At 40.1% G+C, this 27,495-nt stretch overlaps 3 protein-coding genes across 6 annotated transcripts in view; 2 read left to right on the top strand and 1 right to left on the bottom strand.

The window, feature by feature from the left end:
• SLC7A6 (solute carrier family 7 member 6) overlaps positions 1–11,778 on the top strand; it is a 30,262-nt gene extending 18,484 nt beyond the window's left edge. For 3 of the 4 annotated variants that reach the window (XM_033157228.1, XM_033157227.1, XM_033157229.1), the window contains 7 exons: positions 1,174–1,318; positions 2,257–2,380; positions 6,105–6,208; positions 7,538–7,634; positions 8,288–8,437; positions 8,678–8,861; positions 9,162–9,420. In XM_033157228.1, coding sequence (XP_033013119.1) covers positions 1,174–1,318; positions 2,257–2,380; positions 6,105–6,208; positions 7,538–7,634; positions 8,288–8,437; positions 8,678–8,861; positions 9,162–9,253 — 896 coding nt within the window. In that variant the 3' untranslated portion in view covers positions 9,254–9,420. Of the gene's footprint in view, positions 1–1,173; positions 1,319–2,256; positions 2,381–6,104; positions 6,209–7,537; positions 7,635–8,287; positions 8,438–8,677; positions 8,862–9,161; positions 9,421–10,568 lie in introns of those variants that run through there. The other variant, XM_033157230.1, reaches the window with a different exon arrangement.
• Positions 11,779–13,883: 2,105 nt separating this feature from the next.
• SLC7A6OS (solute carrier family 7 member 6 opposite strand) lies at positions 13,884–20,969 on the bottom strand. The gene is made up of 5 exons (XM_033157226.1): positions 20,768–20,969; positions 19,576–19,950; positions 16,714–16,908; positions 14,948–15,065; positions 13,884–14,602 (listed from the first exon to the last, which is right to left on the bottom strand). The coding sequence occupies exons 1-5, from the start codon at positions 20,936–20,938 to the stop codon at positions 14,478–14,480; spliced, it is 984 nt and encodes a 327-aa protein (XP_033013117.1). The 5' UTR covers positions 20,939–20,969; the 3' UTR covers positions 13,884–14,477.
• A 682-nt stretch (positions 20,970–21,651) lies between these two features.
• Positions 21,652–27,495, top strand: part of PRMT7 (protein arginine methyltransferase 7) — a 33,295-nt gene continuing 27,451 nt past the window's right edge. Inside the window, exons 1-3 of the mRNA XM_033157225.1 lie at positions 21,652–21,776; positions 24,499–24,667; positions 26,042–26,078. Coding sequence (XP_033013116.1) covers positions 24,573–24,667; positions 26,042–26,078 — 132 coding nt within the window. The 5' untranslated portion in view covers positions 21,652–21,776; positions 24,499–24,572. The remainder of the gene's footprint in view (positions 21,777–24,498; positions 24,668–26,041; positions 26,079–27,495) is intronic.

Here is a 27,495-nt window from a genome sequence, read left to right as displayed (position 1 = left end):
AATTGGACAAATACTAATTAGCTTTTGTAAATGGAAAGCTGCTGTAGTCTAGTAATAGACCTTTTAATCATTTGTATGTTTGTAATTTTGGTTGTCTTAAAACTTTTCAGTGATATGGGCTAAAATATTTCAGAGATGTGGGTAAACAGTTGTTAGGTCAAGGCTTATTGGGTAGCCATCAGATTGTGGCACTGCTCTCATTCAAATGTCAATGTAAACTATAGTTAATATTTTTCTGTGAATCTGTAGTTGGTTCCCACTTCATTTCTTCCCAAGCAAAGTGGGAGCAACATGCTGAGCCTTTGCTTAGTGTTATGCCTGAACTGGGATCATAGTTTGTTTCCTGACCAAACCTCATTATATTAGTAGTACAGATAATATTTGAACCTGAGAACCAATCTGTGATGGAGAAACACATTTTGAATACATTTTTTTACATAAAATATCTAGACTCTAGATGTTGTTGTTGTTCAGTCGTTCATTCGTGTCCGACTCTTCGTGACCCCATAGACCAGGCACCCCTATCCTCCACTGCCTCCCGCAGAGACTCTAGATGCCTTGTACTTGGCAAGAGGTGAAGTTGTAATGCCAAGGCTGCCTGCAGTCAGTTTAATTAACTGTGGTTTGAACTGCTGTGAGCCAAGTTTGTCTCTGATTATGCATGTAAACTGGGTATGTATTGAACTAGAGTTCCTCAGAAATAAAGCAATGTTTCTACTAACTGATTTGCTCTAAAGGCAGGCAACAGGGAGATAATATGCTGCCTGGCATATCCATGCAGTAGAATGAGGTGTTTGATTGTCACTGTAGGCTGGGAATACAATTCCTTGAATGTTCCTTCATATAAATAAAAATAAACAAAATCTCATTTCAATTAAATTAATAACTTGTCAGGAGACAGTCTAGCCCAGCCTGCAGCTTGCTATGCTAGTTTCCTGCTTGCTAGTAGGGCTTCCCCCTTTTATTTAAATGCAAGGCAGCATTTAATAATGTTATTATGTCCCATCTAGTTATGCCATGTGTGTGTGTGGGTAGATCTCACTTTGCTGTCTTCAGAGAGTCTGAGATTTTCTCATTCTTCTTGCCTTTATTTTCCAGTAAAGTATATTAACAGTGCCATCTGGTATGCTTTCCAACACTGTTCTTATTCCTCTGCTTTTCCTTTACACACAGGATATTCGGACCACTTTCAGGACTCTTTTGAGGGATCATCTTGGGATCTTGGGGGTATTTCTCTTGCACTTTACTCTGCCTTGTTCTCATACTCAGGTTGGGACACCCTCAATTTTGTAACTGAAGAAATAAAACACCCAGAAAGGTAAATGTTTCCTAAAGCTATTTCACCTTTTTCAGTTTGTTTGAAGTACCGTATCTCCTAAGAGTCAATGTTATTGAAAATTCATCTTGAAGTGTGAGAGAACTTTATCTCTAGCTGAAGAAATATTTTACATGGACATAAACAATTCTGAACCTTGACACTACCAGGAGTAACCAACAGAATTTTGAAGCCTGAGAGACATTAAGAAAAGCTTGACTGGCTGTAGCAACTGAACATTGTTTCCGACTTGCAGGATTGACAAAGCTGGACATAGTCAGGGCTGGCCCACCCATCAGACTAGGTGAGGTGACTACCTCAGGTGGCAGGATCCATAGGGGCAGCAGGTCTGGCCTCTTAGAAATTCATCATACACTGCTGCTGTTGGCTGCTGCCGCTGCCGCCACCACAGTAGCATCAGTGGCTGCAGTGTGTTCCTTGGAGGCCAGATCTGCTATCTCCTTGGCAGCTCCCCTCCTGGTGCCACCTCTACAGCAGCCTCTTGGCTGGTCTCTTCCTTTCCCTAGGGGGGGAATGGTGAGGGTTGCCCTCTGAGGTCTCCTGGGTTTCACACCTTCCAGCTGGCGTTTGTCCACAGACAGCATTCTGGGTCAAGTGGCCAGCATAATTAAACCACTTCTGGTGCAACGGAACACCATGATGGAAGCCAGAGTGCATGGCTGCAGTACCTATTTATTTACTTGCACTGGTAAGCTTTCAAACTGCTAGGTTGGCAGAAGCTGGGACAGAACAACGGGAGCTCATCTTGTGCAGATTTGAACTGCCGACCTTCCGATCAGCAAGCCCAATAGGCTTAGTGGTTTAGACCACAGCGCCACCTGCATCCCTTGCGATATCCCAGTAGGTATTAGTCAGGATGAAAAGAGTAACAGCTACTTCTAAGTTGTGTGTTTGTGATTTATTTTGTTTTATTTAACCAGGAATCTGCCTCTAGCTATTGCTGTTTCTATGCCAATTGTGACAATTATCTACATATTGACCAATATAGCATATTATACAGTGCTGGATATTAATGCTGTGCTTTCTAGTGATGCAGTGGCAGTGGTAAGTCTGATATTGCTATTGTTATGTGTGTTTATGCACTTCACTTTGAGTAAATTGCATCTTGAGCTGTGCAGCCATTTTATGATTCAGATGACCCAGTTTCTATATGATCTAGAACTTTTGGGCACTGTTTATGGCCAGACTACCTTTTGATTTCTGCAGGCCTGTGTGTATACATCCAAGTGAATTGGCGACAGTCATCCAGAGTGAAACAAACAACCTTTAAGGATGCAGTTTGAAGGCTTATATATATATGTGTGTGAAAATGAACCTTCCCCAATAATTGTTTTCAGTTGGTTGACTGAAGTATAATTTGTGCAAAAATAGTAATGCTAAATTTATCAGATTGGATTCAGATTAAGCAATTTGCGCTTAAATCCAATTTATTTCAATAGTAACTAAAATTAAGTCATGTCTTGCAGTCACCATTTGTTTCAATGGGAACTTAGACCAACTAACTTAGTCTGAATTCAACCCTTTGTATTTAGGGATGTTAGAAATTGGTAAAATTGGTAACTTGCAAGGACTCAGACCAGTTTAGCAATTCATGGAAAACGCTGTCCTATTTATATTAGAATAGACACTGCAGAAATGCTGTGACTTTAGGCAGGACTGGAAGTAGTATGCATGTGGGTTGGACATGTAGAAAGTAAATATGTTCTGGAGAGAGTCTGCATCAACACTGTAACAGAGTGGGTTCTTAGGCTCTTGCTCAGGCAAGAGACCCAAGCCAGGTTGGAAGAAGTGCTCTAACCCACTATCTTCCACTCTGACAATGAATGACAGATCCTGTTGTCAAGCAGTTGGAACACTACTGGTTTGCAGTTTGGCTAATCAAGGGAATCTGATTAGGGTGAAATTGGGGGAATCTGCTGACAACATCCTGCTTGCTCCCCCCCCCCCCGCCCCCAGTCTTCTTATACAGTTTATTCTTTGAATTGCATGAATAGCATGAATAGCATGAGATGTTTTGCAACTAATGCACAAAAGGTATTTGAAAGATATTTTGATTTTATATTCATTCCATTGTTGATCTTTTGACATCTGACCAACTATCTGATTTCTTATCTATTTACTTATGTAGGTATTTAAATGCCCAACATTTTAAGAAATCACTATGGGGCTGATAGGTTACTTCTCTGCTTTCTTTTCCAAGAACTCAGTTGTGTTAAAGGTCACTCCAATTACTACAGAATGCTATATAGGATATTTACAACTTTTTAAATGACATATGAGGTATCTAAGCCCTTTTAGGTCAGCACACTTTACCAAACAAAATTGTTTTTTTAAGGGGGAGTTAAGCTGAGTAGTTAAGTTGTTGTGTCTTAGAACAAGCTTCTTAAATTTTTGGTGTTTTGATCATTCTCTTTAGACTAATCTAGCATAGCATCCCAAATGTAAAATTTCCAGGTTCAAATACACAGCCAGAAGCTTCTTGTAATTTGGCCAGTGTGAAATTCATTGGTGTATGTTGCCTATTTGTGATTTTAATCTTTTTAGTTAGAAGGGTTATTGGAGGTTTTAAGTAATCAGATTTCATTATTAATCCATTTACTACTTTCTGGCTGCAGTTCAGGAGAAGTTGCGCTCCTGGACTTGTCCAGCTGTGCAAGTGTGAAGCTGGAATTAGGGACACAGTACTTACCTAAGCCTTTAATATTTAATCAGTCAGTTTCATTGTTATATTCACATACATTTCCATTCCTATAGAACATCTTACACATTCATGAAATGTACTATTTAAAAGAAAACTGATTGAATGTTATTAGGAGCTCCTAATAACATCCACAGTCTCTCTCTTTACTACTGCTGTTACTAATTAGGCCTGTTTGAATCACCCAGATTATAGTTAATCCAGTTTATAAATTGTGGTGTTTTATTTGTGATGATTTCTTTTCAGAATATCTTGCAGAAAGACAAAACCAGCTTCACAGAGTGAACAGGTTTTTTAACAGTTCTTTGGAATTAAACCTGGCAGATTTCCCTATTAATCTACTGCAATCCTTTAAATACTGAATCCTTTAAATACTGAAATGTTGTGCTTAAAGTACTAACCAAATTAAATACCTAATATCTACAGTATATGGGGTTTTATCTAAGACTAGTCCTATCCAGAGTAGACCCATTGAAGTTAATGGACATGACTACCTTAGCTTCATTAATTTAATTGAGTTTACTCAATTGAATGCCAACAGGCCACAGGAACAAGTTTCATCTAGACATTGCAGACGAGGAGCTGGAAAATATAACAGAAGGCTTCTTCCACCCCTTTTTACATATGCAAAATGAAGGCACAGGCCTGCCTTTTTTTCTGCAGCTAGCTGAAATCTGATGCATGGTTTCCTTTTGAAGTCCTATGCTCAAGATACTGGAAGGCTGAACTATGGTTTGGCAATCTTTAGGCTTGCATATTTGATTTTCGTCCTTCCCATCAGATGTGCCGATTATAGCCCTGATTTCCTTGTTGAATATGCCATTGTGGCATACAAATTGGTGAATTTGGGTTTGTGCTTCACATCTGAAACCAGAACTGGAATACTCAAGTCTGAGATTTGGCCATTGGTATGAACCAGTCTAATCTCTCCCCATAGTGGATTAAGTGCAGATGTACTGGTGGCTGCCTACAAATCATGGTTTAGGTACACACTCCTCGCCCATTCCCCCTTTCAAAATCAGTTTCTTCCCCTTTCTCTTGTCATAAATAGCTTTGTGTTGCTCTCATAACCATGGCTTGCCAATTTGCTTCAAAACATTCATCTTCAATTTGTGATGGATCCTCCTAAACACACAAATTGCATCAGTGAGTGTGTAACACAAAACCCATGGCTAACACTGGGAATGGAAGAGATGAAGGAAATTGCTCCAGAGAATGAGGAATGTGGAAGTTGTGCATATTCCAAAGGCTGGCCTCCAGTTTCAGTTTGCAAACCATGGTTCACAGGGAACCAGTTTATATCGGTACAATTATACTGCTGTTGCTGTTACACACACACACACACACACACTATTTCCCAAGCAGCACTGACGGTGCAGGCCTGCTATTCTGCATTCTCTTTTTGGAGAAAAAGAATGGGACATAATTCCTCAAATGTGGAGCAGAAATGCCACAATAGTAGTGAGATTAGAGTACAAGGTATTTCCACTGGATGATAAAGGAAGAGGAAATATTTAATTATGGAGGCATGACTTGGGTGGTGCTGAGGAAAAGCAATGAAAAATGCAGAGTTGCAGTAAAAATAAGGAAGGTCATCAATGAATTGTTGGTCATTATAAGAGCAACCATAAATTAGTTGGGGTGTATTTCTTGGTAAAGCTTTCAAACATATATTTCTGTCTCATGCTAAAAGCCATCCTTTCCTTAAACAATTTAATTTGGAGCTACTCAGGAGTCAGACTGTTTTATTGCTTTTTATAATTTATGATGAAGCTTATTTGCCTATGCAGGGCAAAGAAGCAGAATCATTTAGCAATCTAATTTGTTCAAGATTGCCCACAATTCTCTGTACCTTGGACTTTCTAAAACAGTAAATTCAAATTGAATTTATTTCTGAAATTCAATCTAACAGGACTTGAACTTCAGAGCAGGACACATTTTCCACATCCGCTGATGGGTTTTTTACTCTGTTGTACAGACTGGGTACTTTTTTGACTATATATTTTACAAAGAAATCTGTGTGTAGAGGTTCAACACGTTCTAATTTTTCTCCCTTCCCCCTTACATTAGACATTTGCTGAGCAAGTGTTTGGCATGTTCAGTTGGACAATCCCGATTGCTGTTGCCTTGTCCTGCTTTGGTGGACTCAATGCATCTATTTTGGCCTCATCTAGGTAAAGTGTCTATTTTTAGTACTCTGTAAGGCTATACCTACCCCAAAGAGGGAGGGAGGGAGGGAGGGAGGGAGGGAGGTGGAGTTACCATTGTATGTTTGGTATAAATTGTACAGGCTTTCTGAAGATGCTCATGATCAGGGGTCAGCAACTTTTTTCAGCCATGGGCCAGTCCACCGTCCCTCAGACCATGTGGTGGGTCGGACTATATTTTTTTTGGGGGGGGGGGAATGAAGGAATTCCTGTGCCCCACAAATAACCCAGATATGCATTTTAAATAAAAGGACACATTCTACTGATGTAAAAACACGCTGATTCCTGGACCTTCCTCGGGCCGGTTTGAGAAGGCGATTGGGCCGCATCTGGCCCACGGGCCTTAGGTTGCCTACCCCTGCTCATGATCTTTATACATTCCTGGTTTCAATGTTTGTCTTCAGGGTTGTTGTTTTTCTTTTCTTTCTTCTTTCAAATCAACAGATGTACTTTGTAACAAGCTGTAACAAAACTAGTTGTTACTAGCTGTAACAAAATACTCTAACAAACTAGCTGGGATACAGAACTTCACTCCTGCAGTTTTAAGAGCATAAACTGTCACAAATCTACTCTTTCCTTAAATACATTTTTTTACTATTGTTCTTAAATTCATCCTTCTGCACAGATAAACATAGTCAGTTATAACAGATTCTATTATGGCTGCAGTTTCAGGAAAGGAAGCAGCCGTATGCAGAGTTAGACATCAGGTCCATCTACCTCAGTCTTGTCTTATACTGTACTAACAGCCACTCTCCAGGGTTTCAGATAGGAGTCTTTTCCCAGTCCTATTTGGAGATGTTGGGGGTTGAATTTGGGATTGTCTGCATGCAAAGCAAACCTTTCAAAAGAATCTGCTTGAATCTTGCACAGAAGTTTAGAAAAGGACAAAGGAAGAAAATGCAGCTATGAGATGGGAGGATTGAAGAGGCTGCCCTATGTGCAGAAAACAAAATTGGAACAATTTTCTGGGTGGGTAGGAGGGAACAGAGACTTGTGGAGACCAAACCCAGTTTCCCTTTGTTTCCAATCTGAAAATAAGCATCGTCTGCATGAATGTTGCTGCTCATTCAACCAAGCAAATGCATTTGTATAAAAGGGAAGCAAATGATATCTAGATTCTGTGATGCATGAAATCTTGCATAACGGTTGCAGTCCTAGACTGTCTTAGCTAATGCTTCAGATCAGACCAGTTCAGCATTGGCTTGGATAAAATAAATCACAGGTTGATGTATTAGCTGCTGCTTTTTACTTAATATTAGATATAACTGTCTAATCTGACTTTATTATTATTGGAAGGCTGTTCTTTGTTGGATCCCGGGAGGGTCATTTGCCTGACCTTTTGTCAATGATCCACATAGGAAGATTTACACCAGTCCCAGCACTTCTCTTCAATGTAAGTTAACTACTGTGGCTTTTTATACCCCTATAATGGAGTAACTAGATAGAGTTTATAGTTACAGATGTTGCACCTTGTATATATACCTGATGAAATGTAGAAACTCAGTGTGGACAGTGGACAGAGCTAATAGAATTTATTACATTTCTTCATTTTGTAACTCACCCTGTCCCTATAGGTTAAAATTGTAAATGGAAACAACATATTCCCTGCTTAACCTCTGGATATTGAATCTAAGCCCAAATTAGATTACGCTTTAATTTATGTGCTGCCTTTCCACAAAGGAAATTGTGTTCAAGACTGCATACAATATAGAAAGTGATCATAACAGCTGTACTTTAAAATTACCTACAAGCATTTCATTAATAAATGGGGCATGCCATCGGGGGTGGGGGTTAAGCTTGGAGCTGCCAGGGGGTAGATGTTGTATCATTGTGAAGTAGCCACTTAGGATACCTTTCTGCATGCCTTTGTTGTTCTGAACTGTGCCCATGCAGCACATTCTAAGAATGGGCTGGCTGTGACTGCTGGGAGTCCAAAACATCTGGAGGGGTGCAGGTTTGAGGAATGCTGCTAATGACAGTTAATTTTTTTTTTAAAAAAAATGCCTCTCGATGTTTTCGTGGTATTCATCTCCTTTTTCCTAACAGTGTACCATGACGCTCATATACCTGACTGTAGAAGATGTATTCCAGCTTATTAACTACTTCAGCTTCAGCTATTGGTTCTTTGTGGGACTATCAATTGCTGGGCAACTCTACCTCCGTTGGAAGCAACCAGATCGGCACAGGCCACTCAAGGTGAGAATGATAAAGGCTCAAATTCTGTAGTTAATACATTCAGAGACATTACACCAATGCACCGAGATGAGTAGCCTTGCACTGTGTCATTTGTTAAACTTTCTAGGTAGGCAGAAAGTGGTTTTTAGATTGGCATAAGGTGGTTTCTGATGAGAATCTTACGCTTGAAGACAATGAAAAAAGTACAAATTGAAGTGTGACTTGGCTGTTCTTGATTCTAGTTCATTTCCTCTCTTACAGTTGAGCCTGTTTTTCCCAATAGTCTTCTGCATATGCTCAGTATTTCTGGTGGTGGTGCCTCTCTATAGTGACACCATTAATTCCCTGATTGGCATCGGCATTGCACTCTCAGGAATTCCAGTATACTTTGTGGGAGTCTCCTTACCCGTTTCCAAAAGACCACCCTTTGTCAGCAAGATTTTAGGTAAGGTTTTTTTTTGGGGGGGGGGGTGTTTCTTTTAATGATTAATAGAAGGATCACATAAATTGTAATTTCAGAAAACCTTTAAGTGGGTGATAGTCATAATTAAAAGAAAAAAGAAAATGGTTGTATATTTTTTAATGCATATATATAACAAATATTGTTTTGTAGTACTTAGACCTCATTCTAGGAATGTATTTACCACTGATGCAGCTGCCAGTCTCATTTCAGTAAGCCAATGATTCTGAACTGTTACTGTGTAGGTAGTTACCTGGTTAATTGTTTATTTTACCTCTTGCGCAGGTGCTGTCACTCGAGCCACTCAGCTACTTTGCTACTGTGTTCTGACAGAAATGGATACTTTAGAAGAAAAACTAGAAACCAAATCTATATAAAGATGCAAAAGTGACTAAAAGGGTAAAACAAGATGCTCAAGAAATGATGAATTGACAGAAAACTTCACTGGAATCTGGAATTCTTACTAAACTTGGATTCTTGCCAGATCATACTGTGTCATGATCTAGTGTTTGTTATTTTTTTATAAACTGTGGTTGAAAAGCCAGTCTTCTCTGGCATAGAACTTACTATGATTTTCATCTACAGATTCTAAACTTTTCTTTAATAGTGAAATTCAGTGTTGTATTCTAGAGCTCAGAAATAGGCAGCCCAGCAACAGGCTTGATACAAATTCCAAATGGCTGGAGTTTGAAAGGCACCAATAATTCTCCCAACTTATCAACAGTTTAGCTGTTTTGTGTGAAGTAGTTGTTTGTAGACTGACAATGACAAACTATTGCATAAGAGGAGTTGAATTTGTCACTAAAGATCCAGGGACTAGTTCTTCACCTATAGCACACTGGATGGCAGTTAATGCCCTGAAGCTGCTGTTCTCTCCTCCTCATGAAAGTTTAGCTTTTTATTATTAAACCAAGTAAAACTTTTATGCTGGTAAGTTTTTGTTTTGGGCAATTCAGATTAGAACCCACACAAGATAGTACAAGCTTGCTCCATCATCCTTGAATAACACGTAATTGAAGATGGCAATCATATCTCCTCTGAGTCTCCCCTTATCCAGGCCAAATGTACCCAACTCCCCAACTGGCCTCATAAGGCTTGGTTTCCAGAGCCTTGGCCATCTTGGTTGCCCTCCTGTGCACATGTTCCAGCTTGTTCTTCAGTCCAATAATTTGCTAAACTGATTCTCAAAGAAGCTTGATGATCTACGGTTATTCTTGTCTTTCTTTCTATGTAAGAAAGTTTCACTGAACTTTGCTGTACCAAAAAAAAACAAAAAAAACAAGGAGCTTTGTATTAGGACAAAATAGAGAAGCAAGCCTCTCAATTAGTTTGATCCCCCCACCCTTTAAGGAATTTATGTTTTTAGACTTAATGCTGATCAATATTGAATTTGTTTGCATTATTGGTTTACATGCTTGGGGAGGTCAGTTCAGCTGGGAATGATTTGAGATAAAACTAAGGCTGCAATACCCACTTACCTGAATGTGAGTCTAATGAGGCTTACTTATGAGTAGACACTCTGCTTTGAAGCTGAAATTCTATGCACACGTATCTGGACGTATGCTTCATTGAACATAGTAGGACTGATGAGTAAATACTCATATTATTGCACTGTTCATCTTTTTTACCTGTTGGTGTTTTAAGCTGGAGAACAGGTTCATTAATGATATGACCTTTCCTTTTCCTTGGGAGTAATCCAGCAGATGGTAGCATTTGGGACAACAGCCATTACAAGCAGCAGCAGCTGCTGCTACCACCTCCTTGTCCTCTCATGCTGCTTGGGGCCAGCTGCTCAATTTGGACATGGCAGGAACTGAAACAAGGAACTCCTTCAGCAGCAGCATGCTCACCAAACTGTGCACAGCAGCTGCTGTAATCGCCTCTTCTCTCACCTTAGGATGTTGGAGTCTGGTTGCTAAGTTTAGTGATGGCAGAGACCACACTGAGCTCCCCACCCTTCAGTGGCAGCTACCTGGGCCAGTCTTCCCAGCAACAGTGGTGTCACCTCTCTCTTTGTGACCCACATGTTTAGTAGCAGCAGGAACCGCATCAAAACTTCTCACCAATAGCTCCCTGGGCCAGTGTACCTAGTAAACAGCTTGTAGTGTAGTTGCAGGAACAGCTGCTTTCTCTCTCATTCCCAATGCTATCTTCTCAGTTTGTCAGTGGAGTGTGTGTGCCACTAGCAGTCTTAACTTCCAGCAAGAACTGAGACTGGCTGGCTGGGATAATTTCCGGAAGGCACATCACATGTCAGGGGTTGGCTATGGGAGAGTTGCAGAGGGCCTTCCATGCAACCTTGCTAACCTGTCCTGCTCCTGAAGGCAAGTGTTCTACAAAGGATAAAGAGGATGTCTGTATTGTCCATCCCCTCCAACCCACCCACTGTTCACCCATCCCTGCCTGCAAACTGCCACACTTACAGGGGTTTCCTAGTGTTAAATAATAGAAATATATGTGATTGCTGAGGCAAAAGCCAAAGGGTTTTATTTAGAAGCCCTTTGTTAGTTTCCGGTTACTTCTACATGGCTAGTTGAACAAAACCCTATCTGCATTTGTTAAATAATAAAAATCCCAGAACTTGACATATTGTCTAAATATTAGTTTGAATACTGTAGTGCACAGCCCTATAAGAGGGCAACTATATAGCTGCAGCTTGAGGAAAAATACTGAAATCTGCCAATTCAAATGTCTTATTTGTTACTAAAGGACCTGAACCTGCATTAATAGGCATGTGATTGTGAAAAAAGCGGGGCTTTCCTGCACTGCAGATTTTCATGGTTTTGTGTCACGGCTGGATTTATAATCTGGTCCATTTATCCAGATATTCCTGTGGTGTTTATTTTTTTGCCTGCAGAAAATTTGAGACTTGCTTTGAAGTTCATTCTTTTAACAGAATGATTCAAAATGGACAGTAAACCCAAAATTGTTGATGGAAAATAAAAACATATTTGCAAAAAAAATAAAAAATAAAAAAATTGAACAACCCATCTATCCTAATGCTTCTTTAGTAGGTTTGAAACTGGAATAAAACATTTACTTTTATTTTCAATAAACAGTGACCTATTTGAAATTGTATTAACATAATCCTTAAAAGCACACTTTTTTTTTAGTCCCATGTGTAAATTTGGCATTCCTTTGTAAAGTTTCCTCTAGATTATTACACTCCTAACATGCTGTTAAAAAGACTGCAAAGGATAGCTCCTGATCTGTCCAACTGATTGTAATGACAATGGCTGCTTTTATATGATGTCAATGTGTGCTGGAACTTTGTGGGAGGAGGATGAAACTTCCACTATGTGGGAATAAAACGGTGAGACTGATACGCTTGCTCCTTTTCATTTGTGAAGAAAACGTGTATACTTAATTAACCATACTACTTTGAATGCATACATATAAGAAAAGTGACATGGGACAGGAAGAATGTCAGTACTGCTGCAGCAGTGTTGCATATGCCTTTGGTTGAGAATTACAAGGGCAGCAGCAGAACTTTGAAGCATAACCTTGCTATGCATGCAGGGATATTTAGACTGTATCTTGAGTGTCATGCAAGTATTTCCACTTAATGTGGAAATGAGGAAGCTGGGGAAGAGGATGTTCCGTCATTTTCATCTCCAGCCACCTACCAACCATCTGGAGGCATAACCCCCACCCCATATTATTTTAAAGACATGCTGCTGTGGGCCTTTGCAGTGTGCTAAGACTAGCATTTTTTGTGTAGGTTGTATTTATTTACTATTTAGTCTGGTAAAGCTGGTTTTGCTCTGTCCTTGTTTATTTCTAATACTGAATTTACCCCATGTTTGGTTGAAATGTTTTAGTGTTACATGAATTTTGCTGTGTACCCCCCCCCCCCCATCCAAAGTTTCACTGCAGAAAAGCAGCACACAGAGAGCTCCATGCTCAAGCCTTTCTGAAAAAAGGAACTCCCAACAATTTTTTTTTTTAAAAAAATGTTTCTTTGTACCTTTCCTACTACATGAGAACAATTGGAACTGCAGTTAATTAGGAGCCTGATCCAGTTGGTTACAGATACATACACCCAGATACAGATCTCCATGTGTAACTACTGTAACAGAAACGTGGATGAGTTCTGTTGTTGTTCATGTTTATATTGGTATCACGGCAACATACACAATCATTCCATTTTATTCTCATAACAAGTCTACGAGATAGGCTTTGTACAAAAGCTCAGCAACACCTATTGTAATGCACAGGTCCTCTTGTACTGGTATTGAATGGTGAGAAAACATGGCAATCACTAAATTTTCTGTTGCTTGAAGCAAGACCAACATTTAAATCCCTGTTGAACAACAGAAACCCCAAGCAGTGGACCTGCTCCTTACAGGGGACTAACCTCATGTAGAATAAGCCATCTTCTCACCTCAATAACTCAGAACACAATAACCCTGTTTTTTCAGGATTCAGCTTCAGTTTATTGTCCTGCAACTAGCCTACTACCACCTCTAAGCCCTGGGTCAAGCACCTGCCTCTTCTGAATCAGATGGAAGAGAGATAGAGCTGGGAGTTACCCACATATTGGTGACTCCAAAACTCTTGATGACTTGTCAACAATGTTATGTTAGGTTCTGGAGGAGACAGAAGTGGATCCAGATAACCCGTTCTCACAAAACATACCTGAGCATGGACTGCTGCCACCCATTCAAGCACCTTGCTCTAAAAGGGGATATTTGCCACTAGACAATAATTATTAAAACACTTCTGTGGCCACAGTTAGACCCTACTGAAGGAATGCAATACTGTTTCCCCCAAGGTAGCTGGAACTCACCCCTACCCCAGTCAAACCCAATGCAGCTCATCTTCACCTTACTAGAAAGAAAAACTAGACAAGGAGTCAAGAAACTGTCGGTGTTGTCTATAAACTTCCATCAACTTACTGAACAGTACAGTAATACATTTCACTGGATTGCCAGCAAACTATCTATACTTAAAAATACCTACTGGTAAGGGCCATGTCAGAGGGGAAAAATCAAGTCAAAAAAATTATTCAACAAAAGCTGCCTTTTATTTGCATATTAAAGTCGATAGGAACTCCATATTACTCGGTAATCCAATCATACTAAAGTGCAAAGATCAACAATTCACAGAATGAGTAATGGTTTCCTGTCAATCTATGGCAGAAGCTCCATTTATGGCAAGAGATTGAGACTTTGAAAGAGTTGTTCAGAATACATATTTGCTGTCTGCTTATTCTATTTTTTCTGCATTTCCAGTTTTAGTTTTACCTGAACTGGAACATTTCTTATAGAAAGGAATTTCTTCTTCTTTAACTTCAGAAGTAGCCTTCAAAGATTCCAAAATAGTAAAAACTGATATCCATCAAGTTCAGAGATTCCCTACCCACATAGTGCACCGTATTATGGAGACAACAGCTACAAGAATAGGGATTAGATTACTCAATTTTAGATACATAATTTAAAGTCTCTTGTTTACCCCTGAACAACCAGTGACACCCAGGCTTCCATAAACACTGCAGCACTCACTGTACATAAGCGGTACAACGTATGGATGTGGTGTCATGAACTTTCAAATTCACACATAATTAAAGTAATGTCTTCTAAGCACTAAGGTTCCAGTGTTCTACTCAGAATCCAGCTCCTGCAACCCATCATACTCAAATTCCAACAAGACATCAGACTGATATTTTTCCCATGTTCTCCTGATATATCCATTATCTTCATCACTGATGCTTCCATGCTCTGATTCTAGGAGGAAAAAATAATTTGGAAACGTGGGAAAGATTTTACAGGATACAATGATGCTTAGGTTTGCAGTTCTGCCAATGCCCCGAGCACTGTATTTTCCTCTATTTGCTTATTGTCTCGGATTGCTCGTCATCTCGCTATCCACTTCCCAGTTCAAAGTTATTAGAGAAGTGATGGGTCATATTAGACCCATCAAGGTTTTTCTATGTGGGCTACTCATTCTCAGGGTAAAACTGTAGTGAGTTTCACTTGGGTCTTCTGACACCTAGTTTGGGAGTAAAATTGATGGTTAACACTATCAATTAAAGTGAAACTGCTGACTGGCTTGCCCATCACATCAAATACCTTCATCTTCCCCAGGGAGGAACTCATCTTCATCTGGGTAGTCGTTTCGCCAATTGTTCTCATTGTTCTCATCATCTTCATCATCATATATTTCTTCGGCAATGTGATTTTCATCCACCTGCATGTTAAAATTGAAAAGCATTTTCAGAGATGAAAGTTTCCACTGCAACTCACTTGCTAAGCATCAACTAATACAAAAGTTAGCTATCAGAAATGAAAAGCGATAGATTCCATAACAACGCTCCAGGTGTTGTTAAGACCTATATGGACTATGGTCAGATATGTTCCCCTATCCCTGCTGAAACCTGTTTTGTTTATGGCTCCAAGTATGTTTCCAAGCACAATTCAAAGTGTTGGTGCTGACCTTTATAGCCCTAAAAGGCCTCGGTCCAGTATACCTGAAGGAGCGTCTACACCCCCATCATTCTGCCCGGACACTGAGGTCCAGTGCCGAGGGCCTTCTGGCGGTTCCCTTGCTGCGAAAAGCCAAGTTACAGGGAACCAGGCAGAGGGCCTTCTTGGTAGTGGCACCCACCCTGTGGAACACCCTCCCACCAGATGTCAAAGAGAAAACCAACTACCAGACTTTTAGGAGACATCTGAAAGCAGCCCTGTTTAGGGAAGCTTTTAATGTTTAATAGATTATTGTATTTTAACATTATGTTGGAAGCCACCCAGAGTGGCTGGGGAAACCCAGCCAGAAGGGCGGGGTATAAATAAATTATTAATTATTATTATTATAAAAATCTTTATGCCTTTGAGCAGTTAGCAAATACAGCTTATGTTTTGCAAGCATGGACAACCTTCCTGAATCGAAGGATTATTCAAGAGTGTGAATGAGCAAATCTTGAACTGTTCCATTCTGCCTTATGTGTGACATGCCAAAAAGTAAAAGTGTTTCTGTCCTCCACTTCAAATGGACCCTTTCCCAACTTGATGTTGGTTCAAACATGAAGAGGGAATTTCCATATGTCTGCATCTTATGTGGCTTGGTTTCTCTGTGGTGAGTGCATAAAGTGAAATTTATAAAACATTCTGATTTATCCAATTTATTTCAGTTTTATCTAATAAACAGTGTTTGGGAGTTTATTTCAGTTATTGGTCATAAATGTAGCCTAACCCATTTGGATATTCCTGTAAGTCAGTCAAACCAAACCTTGTCTTTAAATGTGATTAGCAATTAAAATACAAATTAAGAAGTTAAAATAGCAGCTGCAAACATGTAGTTTTGTTGCAGCTGTAAAAAAAAGTCAAGAACTGAAGGGCAAGTGTACTATTTCTGACACTGCCATCTCTGCAAATGCTCCCATATACTTGCTTTTATACTTTAAAGTAAAGGTAAAGGGACCCCTGACCGTTAGGTTCAGTCGCAGACGACTCTGGGGTTGCAGCACTCAACTCGCTTTACTGGCCAAGGGAGCTGGCGTACAGCTTCCGGGTCATGTGGCCAGCATGAACCAGAGCAGCGCACGGAAATGCCATTTATTTTTCCACTGGAGCGGTACCTATTTATCTACTTGCACTTTGACGTGCTTTCGAACTGCTAGGTTGGCAGGAGCAAGGACCGAGCAACAGGAGCTAACCCCATCACAGAGATTTGAACTGCCGACCTTCTGACTGGTAAGCCCTAGGCTCTGTGGTTTAGACCACAGCGCCACCCGCGTCCCAGTTTTATATTCTAATGTTGACCTAAATTCACAGTAGGTTCTCATTCTCTTCTTTAGCCCCCTTTGTCACTTATTTGACATTCTTTTCCATTTGCTTACCAGTTCACAATCCTGGGTGTAGGGCTGAACAGACAGTATGTTCTCAATCCAGCATGGAGATGCTGTTTCCATGCAGTAGATGTCATAAACATATTCCTCCTTTAAATTATGCTCTGCTTCTTTACTGTCCGTTATGGTTAAACTCTCACGAATCATTTCAACAGCATTACAGAGAATGGCATCTGAACCCGGTTTCTGTTAGATAGAACACAAGTGTTATAAGCATCTCACTGTAAACAGCTAAAAGAGAAACTAATATGGGACTTTCAAATTGCTGGTTCAAACCCCTTCAATAATAACAGTTACCTCCTGTTAAATGCAAATGCAAAAGCAAAATGCAAATTTAACTTTGACTATCTTGTGCTGGGGGAAGGAGGAGGATACCAAGCTGCTTGTTTAAAAATGCATGTTCAAAAATATCTGTCTCCACCATTCTGCCTCTTACTCATTTACAAGCATCAATAAGTAGACACAGTCTTGATGTAACTAGAACACACTGGGCAGTGGATACTTCTTTGCTAAAATCTCAAACAGTAATAGAAGGTAAATGTGACAAATTGTAATAATCTTTCTAGAATTTTGTTCATTGGATGTTCTCAGCTAGAGCTGTCAAAGGGCACTAAGGAACAGGCTACTTTGTTTTCTATTTAGAATACTTGTATCCTGGAGACTCTCAACACACTTAAGAAAATACAATAACATCACGTTAAGTGTGTAATATCAGGAAGAGAAATAACACGGTATCCATATTGTGCCAAGGTTATTCTGGCAGCATTCCTTGCCCTGATGTTGCTCTTTACTAAGCAAAGCCCACTGAGGTCTTCTGCTGCAAGGGAATGGGGTCAAGCAGATGGAAATGTGCTTAGCCCATGATGGAAGCAAATTGTAAGGTTTAATAATCCACACTGTCTAATAGTTTCCTATAAGTCAGACTTTGTTAACATAAATAACATTTGTTGTTTAATGTCTATTGAAAAGATTTTAAAAGACACACGGTGCCTGTCCCCCCCTTTTTTCTACTCACTTAGCAATTAGGCTTTCTTCACCACACCACCACCACCCCTCCACCAAAATATACACAACAAGGAGGCCCTTTAGACCCTACTATTTTGTGTTTGGCATTACTTTTCTGTATCCATGTATATACCTGCAAACTGAGGATTAAATTTCACACAATACACCAATACCTGTTTCTGAAAGGTGCTAGAAGTTATGCTATTCTGTACTGCATCCAACTGCTGACATCTAGTGGTCAACAAGGATATATACTCTACACATTAAGAATCAACCTGTCAGTCACTATGACTTCAGGTTACTCAACTTCAAAAGAATGAATTGTGAGTGCACTCTTAAGTGTGCTCTTGATTCTTCTTCATCTCACCACAGCTTAAATTGAAGCTGTAGCTGCAAAGGAAGAATATGTGTACTTAGAATGTATATTGAGAATATACTTAGAAGTGTTACTTAGAATAAGAAGTGTACTTAGAATGAGCTCTAAGGTTCTTCCCCCATTTTAGTTGAACTTTCCTGTGCCTGACATCATAGATCAGATGTGAAGCCTGTCATAACTGGGTCAGCTGAAAGTTCTCCATCATATTCTAGTTCAATACTGTCAATATTGATTGGCAACAGCTCTCCAGGGATTGAATTTGGGACTTTTTGAATGCAAAGCACATGCTCTACAGTTAAGCTGTGGGCCCTTCACACACACCAAAAGCAACAGGCTATGTACCCAAACAACCCTCACATGTTTAATTGGAAACTGTTTTTGAAACGTAAATTAGCAGGTGATTTTAGCTTCAAAAATTGGGCACCCAGAGACTTATGCAAACAGTCTAATACAAAGTTACATTGCCAACAAATACACCTGTAAGCAGCATCCTTTTTGTCACTGTCTTGAAATTCTTTCCCTCACCCAACTAGATTGCCAATTGTGCTACTCAAAACCACTGGAAAGCATATTAAAAATGCTTGCTTATAAACTTCTCAAATTACTAGACATAAAGATTCAATTCAGATTTCAGGCTAAATAATGATTAAAAAAACCCCTAGACTATGGTTTGGTGTATTGACTGAACAGAAAACCTTTATTTAAGATTGGCTGGTAAAATACAATCAAGTGTTGTGTTTTAGAATTAGGTTTGTTAAACAGAGTTCATGTGTGGTTTATCATAAAGTTTGCTTCCCCTCCAGGGACCAATTTACCTAGAAAGTGGAATGCTACGCAGAGAAATTGAAAGCAGAGAAGAAACTCAAAACTGGTTTACTTATTAAATTTGGAATAAATCAAGCTATGGTTTGGATTCTAAACTATCACTAGCAGTGAACCTCAGTCAATTGAACTAGATCGGGGTGGCCAACTTCCAAGAGACTGCAATCTACTCACAGAGTTAAAAACTGGCAGTGATCTACCCCCTTTTGGGGGGTTCAGGTCAAAGTTGTTGAGCTTTTTTATTTTTTTAGGAAGAAAAGCTGTTTTGGGAGGTCCAAGTAAAAGTTGTTGAGCTTCTTTAGGGAAGTGAAAAGCGACATTGAGCTTTTTTTTAGGAAGGAAAGCCCTGTTTTTGGTGGTTCAGGTCATTTTAGGGGTGCAGGGCAAAGACGTTGAGCTATTTTAAGGGAGCCAAAGTTTTTTAGCTTCTTTGGGAGGAGCCACTGATCTACCAGTGATCTACTGATCTACCGGTAGATCACAATCTACCTGTTGGACATGCCTGAACTAGATGATTTTCAAGGTCCTTTCCTATTATGATTCAATTCAAGGTTTGGTGTGATGTCTGAATAAAGTTCACATTTTTGTATAAACTGCTGGCTTGCCATATTTTAATCCAGAAACTTGACCACTCAGGACTCAATACCAACCTGTAAGTGTGTAGCCGACATACCAGTATCCTTTTCTACAGCCTCTTCTTGTTCAATATCAAACAACTGAAATTCTCCACAGGAGTCTGCAATACCATGGCTTTCTTCATGTGTAGTGTCCTTTTTTGCTCCAGAGACCAAATGGTTGCTTTTATTCAACTCCTCCCCATTCGCAGGAAGTACTTCACTTTCTCCAACAGAGAAATTTGGTCGGTGGCTGGCGATGAGACGGTAGCGGCTTTCCTGTCTGCTAGCATACTTGGAAGAACGAAGGTCCTGAATTACTCTCTGGGCACTTCCTAGCGAAGGTCGCAAGATTTGAGCTGATTTGTTTTTGGTAATGGCTTCTTTTACATACTTCTCAACAGGCTCATCCTGAAGAAAGCAAAAATGCAACTTCAATTCATGCCTTAAATGCTTGTTATTTTAAAGAACAAATCTACAGCCATAATAAGCAATACACAAACACAAAGAAGACTGTTTGCTTGCTCAGAGCCCAGTTGCTGTGTAGGGAAATGAATGTATACAAAACAAATATAACAGGTAAACAATTCTGTATATTCTGACAGCATAATCACCACAGAAACATTCCTATCTAATTCCAATGCAACCTGGAGAAAATTTGTGCAAAGAAAGCCTGGCTACAAATGACTGTATCACAGACATTATGAATAATGAGAACATGATTCCACAAAAGCACAGTGGAATACTCAATAATAAGTCCTGGAATACAATCAGAGAATTGGAAAGGACCAGGAGGATTATCTAGTCCAACCCCCTGCAATGCAGGAATCTTTTTGCCCAACGTGGTACTTGAACCCACAGCCCTAAGATTAAGAGTCCCACGTTCTACCAACTGAGCTATCCTAGGTGCTAAAATCATACTTTGCAGGAACCTGACAGCTATAAGCATGTCTTTTGACACGAGTCGTGAAAGACTACCATGCAGCTGCACAATCCATAGGTATGGCTTTGCCCCAGGAAACTCGTAGGAGTCTTGCTTTTGAGTAGAACTATACACGATCGCGTTGTTCACTTCACCGCACATGATCTTTAAATAATTTTATTTTAGCTACTTTTGATTCCTTTGCCTGAGGCCTAACTTATTGTTTCTGTAAAGAATTGGACAACTACGACGACCAACAGGCCCAAACAAGCCCAGGCCAGAGCACTGAGTCCTGTTCAACCGCACCTCCGAGGCTACGGTGGCCACCAGCTTGAAAAGATTCTTCTCCACTTCATCACCGCCCGGTGTGGCAGCACCTTCCTCCGTCCGGAGCCGCTTACAGGCCAACACCAACGCTTCGGCCGGCACAGCCCCGCCGCGCTTTCTCTTGACGCGCAGCACTGCGGCGCGCTCCATGGCAACCGGGCCAGGCCAAGCAGCTCGCAGGGGATGACGGGAAGGAGAGTGAGAAAAGCTAGGCGCTGCTTCTCCTTTTCTCTACCCGTATCCGAACGTCCTTTCTTTACGTCACAGCCTCTTGTCTCCTGCTCGTCGCTCCGCCTCCCGGATGACGCAAAGATAGCGTTCATCCCGAGGGCCCAGTCTTAATGGATCTCAAGAAAAACGCGTGGTTCCATGCGCGGGACAAGAAGGGTGGAATCGTTTTATTGGGTGGAATTAATCAACAAATAACAAAAAAAATAGTGAGGTTGGTGAGCTTCGTGGCCGTTATGTCGTATAGCACGAGGAACTTCCGTACAAAAACGAAGTATAACCTATCAATATTACAAGCTTCCAGCCAACGCAAAAGAGTTCACACTATTCTGAACCTTATTGCCTCCGTGCATTATAAAGAGAATCCGTTTCTCCATAAAAAGGGTTCTTTTTCATGTGTTTCGATTGCTTATATTTCCACTGTTGTTGTTGTATTCTTTTTCACTGCCGTTCTTGAACTTTTTAGAAAATGAAGGATATACATTTAAAATCTTTATTCTGTATTGTATTCCATTTAACTTTCTGCTGATTCCTCTGGGCCGCTGATTCCTCTGGGCCCTGCACATGGAGGCATTAATAGCAACCGGAAGTGTTTAAATTGTTTACTATTTCTCTCTATGGTGTGCGGTGAAAGCAGCGGTAAATAGTAATGGTGGGTTCCTTCCCTCCCCCGCTATTTCCCGTTTTGAGCGCGTTGCATCCTGGGAAGATGGCGGCGCCTAGCGCGTGAGACGAGCGTTGAATGACAGGCGGAGGCAAGGTGAGGTATTGGAGTGACCGTTAGAGGTGGGTGGGGAGGCTTGACTGGTTTTTGCGGGGGGAACTTCGAGCTGACGACCCTCAAGTAGAGCGTAGGAGGCTCAGCAGCTCACTATCCCGGTTAGGAGGCTCTTGTGCACTCCTGCGCAGAAGTCCTCGCCAAGGGGGCTCCTGAGCATGTCTGGAGTTCATTCTCATTTATTCATTTAAAAGCGTGTCGTCGTCCCCAAAAACACACACTAAGGCGGGCTCCCAGAGCCATAGCTGTCAATTTCCCCCTTTTTTTAAAAGGGAAATTCCCTTATTCCGAATAGGATTCCTCGCAAGAAAAAGGAAAAGTTGACAGCTATGCCCAGAGCCCCTTACAAAGATCAGCCCTTGCTCTCGGACTCGCAATCTGAGATACGTGAACGATTGGAAGGAAGAAGAATGGAAGGAAGGAAGGAAGGAAGGAAGGTGGGAGAGAAAGCAAACTTGGGCTAGTACCTGTAGTTCATACCTAGTAGTTCTTCAGACAAAAGGATCCAGGAGCATTGCAGAGTTCCCCACAGAGAAAGAAGCCATCCTCTTTATCTCCCCCCTCCCCCCCCAAAGGAACCTAAGACTGAAATGGTCGTGAGGATATGCAGTTTCACCCCAGGGAATGAAGCCAGCCTCCCTCCCTCCAAAAAGATAACACAAGGGCAAGGATTTAATGTGCACATGCAGATTCTTTGCGTTTCTAACATCCTTTGGACATCCAATGAAACTGGATATTGGAACATTTGAGACATTTAAAAGGAGGTGCTGTTTCATGCAGCACATAGCGAAACTATGGAGTTTCTCCCACAGAAAGTGGTGAAGTTCACTAACCTGGATAACTTTCAAAGAGGACTGGACACATTCATGGAGGAGAGGACTATCAATGGCTACTAGCCATGATGGCTCTGCTCTGCTTCCACAGTTGGAGGCAGCAATGCTTCTGAATACCAGTGGCTGGAAACCATGTGAAGTGGGAGTGCTCTTGTGCTCGGGTCCACGAGGTCACGAGTGTTGTGGGCCACGAGGTCTAGAGTTCTGAAGAGATTACATTTTTATCCCACCCTTCCAAGAAGCTTGGGAACCACATACATGTTCTCCTCACCTTCACTAGTTGTATCCCCACAAGAACCCTGTGAGGTAGGTTAGACTAAGAGAGGACAATTGGACCAGGGTCACACGGTGAGCCTGGGTCTTCCTAATTTCAAGTCTAACACTGTTGTATCTGGTTTTGCATATTACATTGTTTACAGTATGTGACTATAGTGTATCTTAATTTTACAACAAAAGAGTTTTTTAGTACCTTAACTCTTTTTTCCCTTTTTTATTAATAAAATAGATTTTATTTAAGTCCAAAGTTTACAAAGAAAAATAATAATAAAAATAATTTAAAAAAAGATTACAAAAATACATGAAAATAGCAAAGATACATAGCATAAGTACATAGATTAACTAAACATTAACAAAGCACAAACATATATCTTATATCTCCCTTAATTTCCCTCCTCGTACCCCACCCTCTATAGTTACCCACCCCCCTACCCCTTGTTACTTCTCAGTCTACTCCTTACTGTATTAATATCTTCTTTTCCTCCATCTGCATGCTCTATTATCTCTTCTTTATCATTAAGTTCTATTATTTAGGTCTTTAATACTCTACTAAGAGATTGGCCTTCTCAACATACAAATTCATATATTCTTTGAATAATTTCCACTTCTCCTCTCTCTCTATCTCGTTTATTCCTTTTAGTTCTTCATATTTGGATGCCAAATTATAATATGTTAGCATTTTTAAATGCCAATCCTCTTTGCTAGGTACTTTTTGAGATTTCCAATTTCTAGCTATATTTCCAATTTCTAGCTATATAAACTCTTTTGCTGCAACTGATTCCCCCTGGAATGTATTTTTACAATAATGGTAAATATTTGTAACATTGTGTGTTAATATGTTTCAACAGTGGTAGAAGTAGGAACTAGTAAATAAAATGTGTGGAAGCAAAATGAATAAATCAGATTAAGTCCTATGTCCTTTTCTTCTCCACCCTACAAAGAATTCTCACTTTGTCCTCCCCTCTGGCACAAGACTAAGAAACTGTCCGAAAGACCAATGGTTTTGGAAACTTGGAAAAGGTACAACATACCAGATTCTAGTCCTGACTAGGAGCTACAACTAGGAGCAGGCTGACTAAGATAGTAGGAATTGATTGATTGAAGTAAGATGCTTGGTTCAGGTCTCATCTGTTTGCCTTATCTACACAGGAATAGCTTGGTCACCATTACATACTTCTGCATTAAAAAAGCATCATTTTTACATGGCAGTCTGGAGTGCCATTCACTTCCAATTTACACATGCATACTGCTTTACAAATGCAGCCACTAAACCTCATGCAATGCATTATGATGGCACATGGCAAATTCCTATGGCAGAACCATTCAATGCTTAGTTCTGTTAACAACAACATTTATTTTATGCATTCAAGATTCTTATATCTTGCCATTTTTTTAAAAAATCTGGAGCTCAGGATAGCTAACAATTAATAGATAAACAATTAACAATTAATAGATAAACAATTATACAAAGCAATAATCTAATTTGCACCACAAAGCCATAGCAGCAGCAACTCAACAGCAAATAATATCAATAAAACAAGACCTAAAAATAATTGATCTCCTTCTAAATGGTAACTTCTTTCCTTTTGCCGTAGTTTTCTGATAATGAATCAAAAGCTAGAGATCATCTGAATAAAAGCTTTCCTCAAAACAACAAACCAGGGCAAGAATGAAGGTTTTTTGTGGAAGAGCCAATCCAACCACTGGAGCGGTGGAGTGGTTGGAGGAAGATGAGAACTATGATTATCATCAGGAAATTGCAAGGTATAATGGGAGTTGGTTTTTATTTCATGCATTATTGTGACAGGCCAGTGTGTACTCCAACATGTTGGATTTAGACCTGATGAGTCCTGGATTCAAATCAGTGTGCAGCCACATAAGCATACTGGTTGGCGTTTACCAGATCGTTGTGAGACTGGCAGTGGGGGTATGTGTGCTACCTTAGGTCTGGGGGGTGGGATAAAAATCTAATAAAAAACTGTGATGAAAATGAAACATGAATGCAAGAGTGAAAAAAGATATCTAATAACACCATAAAGTTTTTGTTTGTTTAACAAGGAACTTTTGAGTTCAGCGCAGTGCTAAAGATGGATTCAAATAAGTTTTTTTTATATTTCCATGGAGGAAGTGCTGATTGGTTCTTTGTGCCAGCATCCCTCCATGCAACCTGTGACTTTTGGGACTTGTCACATTCTAATCTACTTAGTCCTTGAAGAGCTTCTTAAATTACTATTTTAAGACTATGACATGTGACAAGGAACATCCCCCACCTTTATTTCTCATGCATGCATACCTTTTTGTTTTAAATCATGGGAGGATGAGGGCTACCAGTCATGATAGTTGTGTCAGAGTATCATCATGAATATTTGAGGCAATATGTCTGAATACAGTTGGTTGGGGATCATGAGCAGGAGAGTGCAATAGCACTTGTGTCTTTCGTGTGGTGCCCTGTAAGCATCTGGTCATCCCATCTGAGGACTGAATGCTGGACTAGATAAGGCTTTGGTTCAAGTCAGCAGGGCATTTCTTAAGTTCTGATAAGAGTTCTTCAAAACTCAGAAAATAGCTCACTATGTGATTTATTTTTTGGTTGGTTCTAAAATAAAGGTATTGATTCCTCATTCCTTTTAAAATAGGATTGATATTCTAGAACTGAAGAAAACAAAAAGTGCACAATTAATCTGAGCTTGTTGCAGGATCCCATGTGTTATACTCTATGGCTATCTCCTGACTCTCCTTCAGAAGCTACAGCCTTGTTGTCCTGGGCTTTAACTGTTTGCAGTTCAAGTGGGGAAGATCTGAACAAAATCCTAGTAGTATATAGCAACAACCTTAACATAGCATGGATCTTACACCTTAGCCTTATGCCTTTGTACTCAACAGTACATCCCACGCAGCACAAGGGAACTTACTCCAAAGTAAGTTTCCATAGGATTTCATCCTTTAGTTTCCTGCAGTTAAGGTTCATCTTCTTGTAAATAGCTGGTAATAACTTTTAAAGGGATGACTCACCATTTGTCAAACCTACAGAAGGAGAAAGCATCCTCAATTGGACAGCACTTTGTTGGTTGCATATTTTAATAGTAACACTGGTCCTGTTTGAACTGTTTTTGATCTGTAATCTGAACTCTCTTGCAGGTCATGTTATGCTGACATGTTGAATGACAAAGACAGAGTACGTAATTGTTGTTTTCTGTTTTTAAAAGTTGATTGTTGGGATTCTGAAAGTTGCCTCATTAGCTTTCATTACCATGACTTTGTTCCCCTGGCTTATAGAATCATAGAATGATAGAATTTTAGAGTTGGAAGGGACCCTGAGGGTCATCCCATCCAACCCATTGCAATGCAGGATTCTCAACTAAAGCATCCATGACAGATGGGCCATTCAACCTCTGCTTAAAAACCTCCATTGAAGGAGAGCCCAACACTTTTTGAGGCATTCCATTCCACTGTTGAGCAGCTCTTATTGTCTTGCTTGTTTCCCATACTCTGTGCATTAGTATAGACACAACTGAAACCATGAGTCATTCCTTCCAAATGCTTCCTTATTGCAGTTTCCTTCCCCTTTAGCAGGTTTTTGTAGCCCCGCCTCAGTTTCCTGTGAAGCTATTATTCCTGGTACCAGGTGTTCCCCTGTTGTCTGTAATATTGCCTCCCTCCCACTCAGGATTTAGTTTAAAGCTCTCCTGATCAGGTTTTTGAGACTATTAGCAAACACATTCTTGTCAACTGCTGTGCAGTGCAACCCATCTCTTCCCAGAAGTCCTTTCTCAAGGAAGCGACTTCAGTGTCACAGCCACAGAGTCTTTCTCCCTTTTCCAGTGTCACATTCCTGGTGGGTCCAAAACCATTTAAGGGAAAACGTACAACACTTTTATTTCTGTGATAGCCCCTTGAGATCAATCTTGCCAGCTGTTCCTATTTTCTTACCATCATGAATAGGAGATCAAGGCTTTTCCGGTTTGTCAACTGCTGATAAGTTGCTGCTTTAAGACAGCTTAGAATTTAAAGAGAGAAATTCAGCTGTGTACTGTTGTTGCAAGTGTAAAAACAAATGCTTTGAGGTTGACTTTTCAAGGTTATTTGTTTGGTGGATAATTGAGCAAGATTTTTAATCCTTGTATAGTGACTAGACTCTTATAGAAAGCAGTCAATGGTTCAACACTATATTTTGACTCACACTTATATTTTAATTTGATGTTAATAGAGTGACGTGAAGTTTTACTGCTAAATTTGGAGAAACAAAGCATAGATTAATTTAAAATGCATTAGTTGATTCAATTTCCTTTGGATCCTGTCTAGTCGTGAGTGCATTTTGATGATGAGCCCTCTGTGAACATTCCATCTGCTTATCAAGGGCTTCTGGGACATTCATGTACCCTGCCTTCTTCTTCAATAAAATTCCTTTTCAGATGGCAAGATTAAATATTCTTCAAAAGAAGCCCCCAGTGATGCTCAAAAGCGGGTTTTTTTTTTTAAATGAACAGTTTCAAAATTAAATATTGACAAAGCTAAGAGATGTGTTTATTATCTCACTAGCTTTTTGGGGTAGCTGTTTCATTTAATTAATTTTTTAAGAAGGTGACATTTAA

Source organism: Lacerta agilis, chromosome 8 (assembly GCF_009819535.1).
Source record: "Lacerta agilis isolate rLacAgi1 chromosome 8, rLacAgi1.pri, whole genome shotgun sequence".
NCBI lineage: Eukaryota > Metazoa > Chordata > Lepidosauria > Squamata > Lacertidae > Lacerta > Lacerta agilis.
The sequence above is the reverse complement of the archived record's forward strand: the minus strand, read 5'-3'. Positions and strand labels throughout refer to the sequence as shown.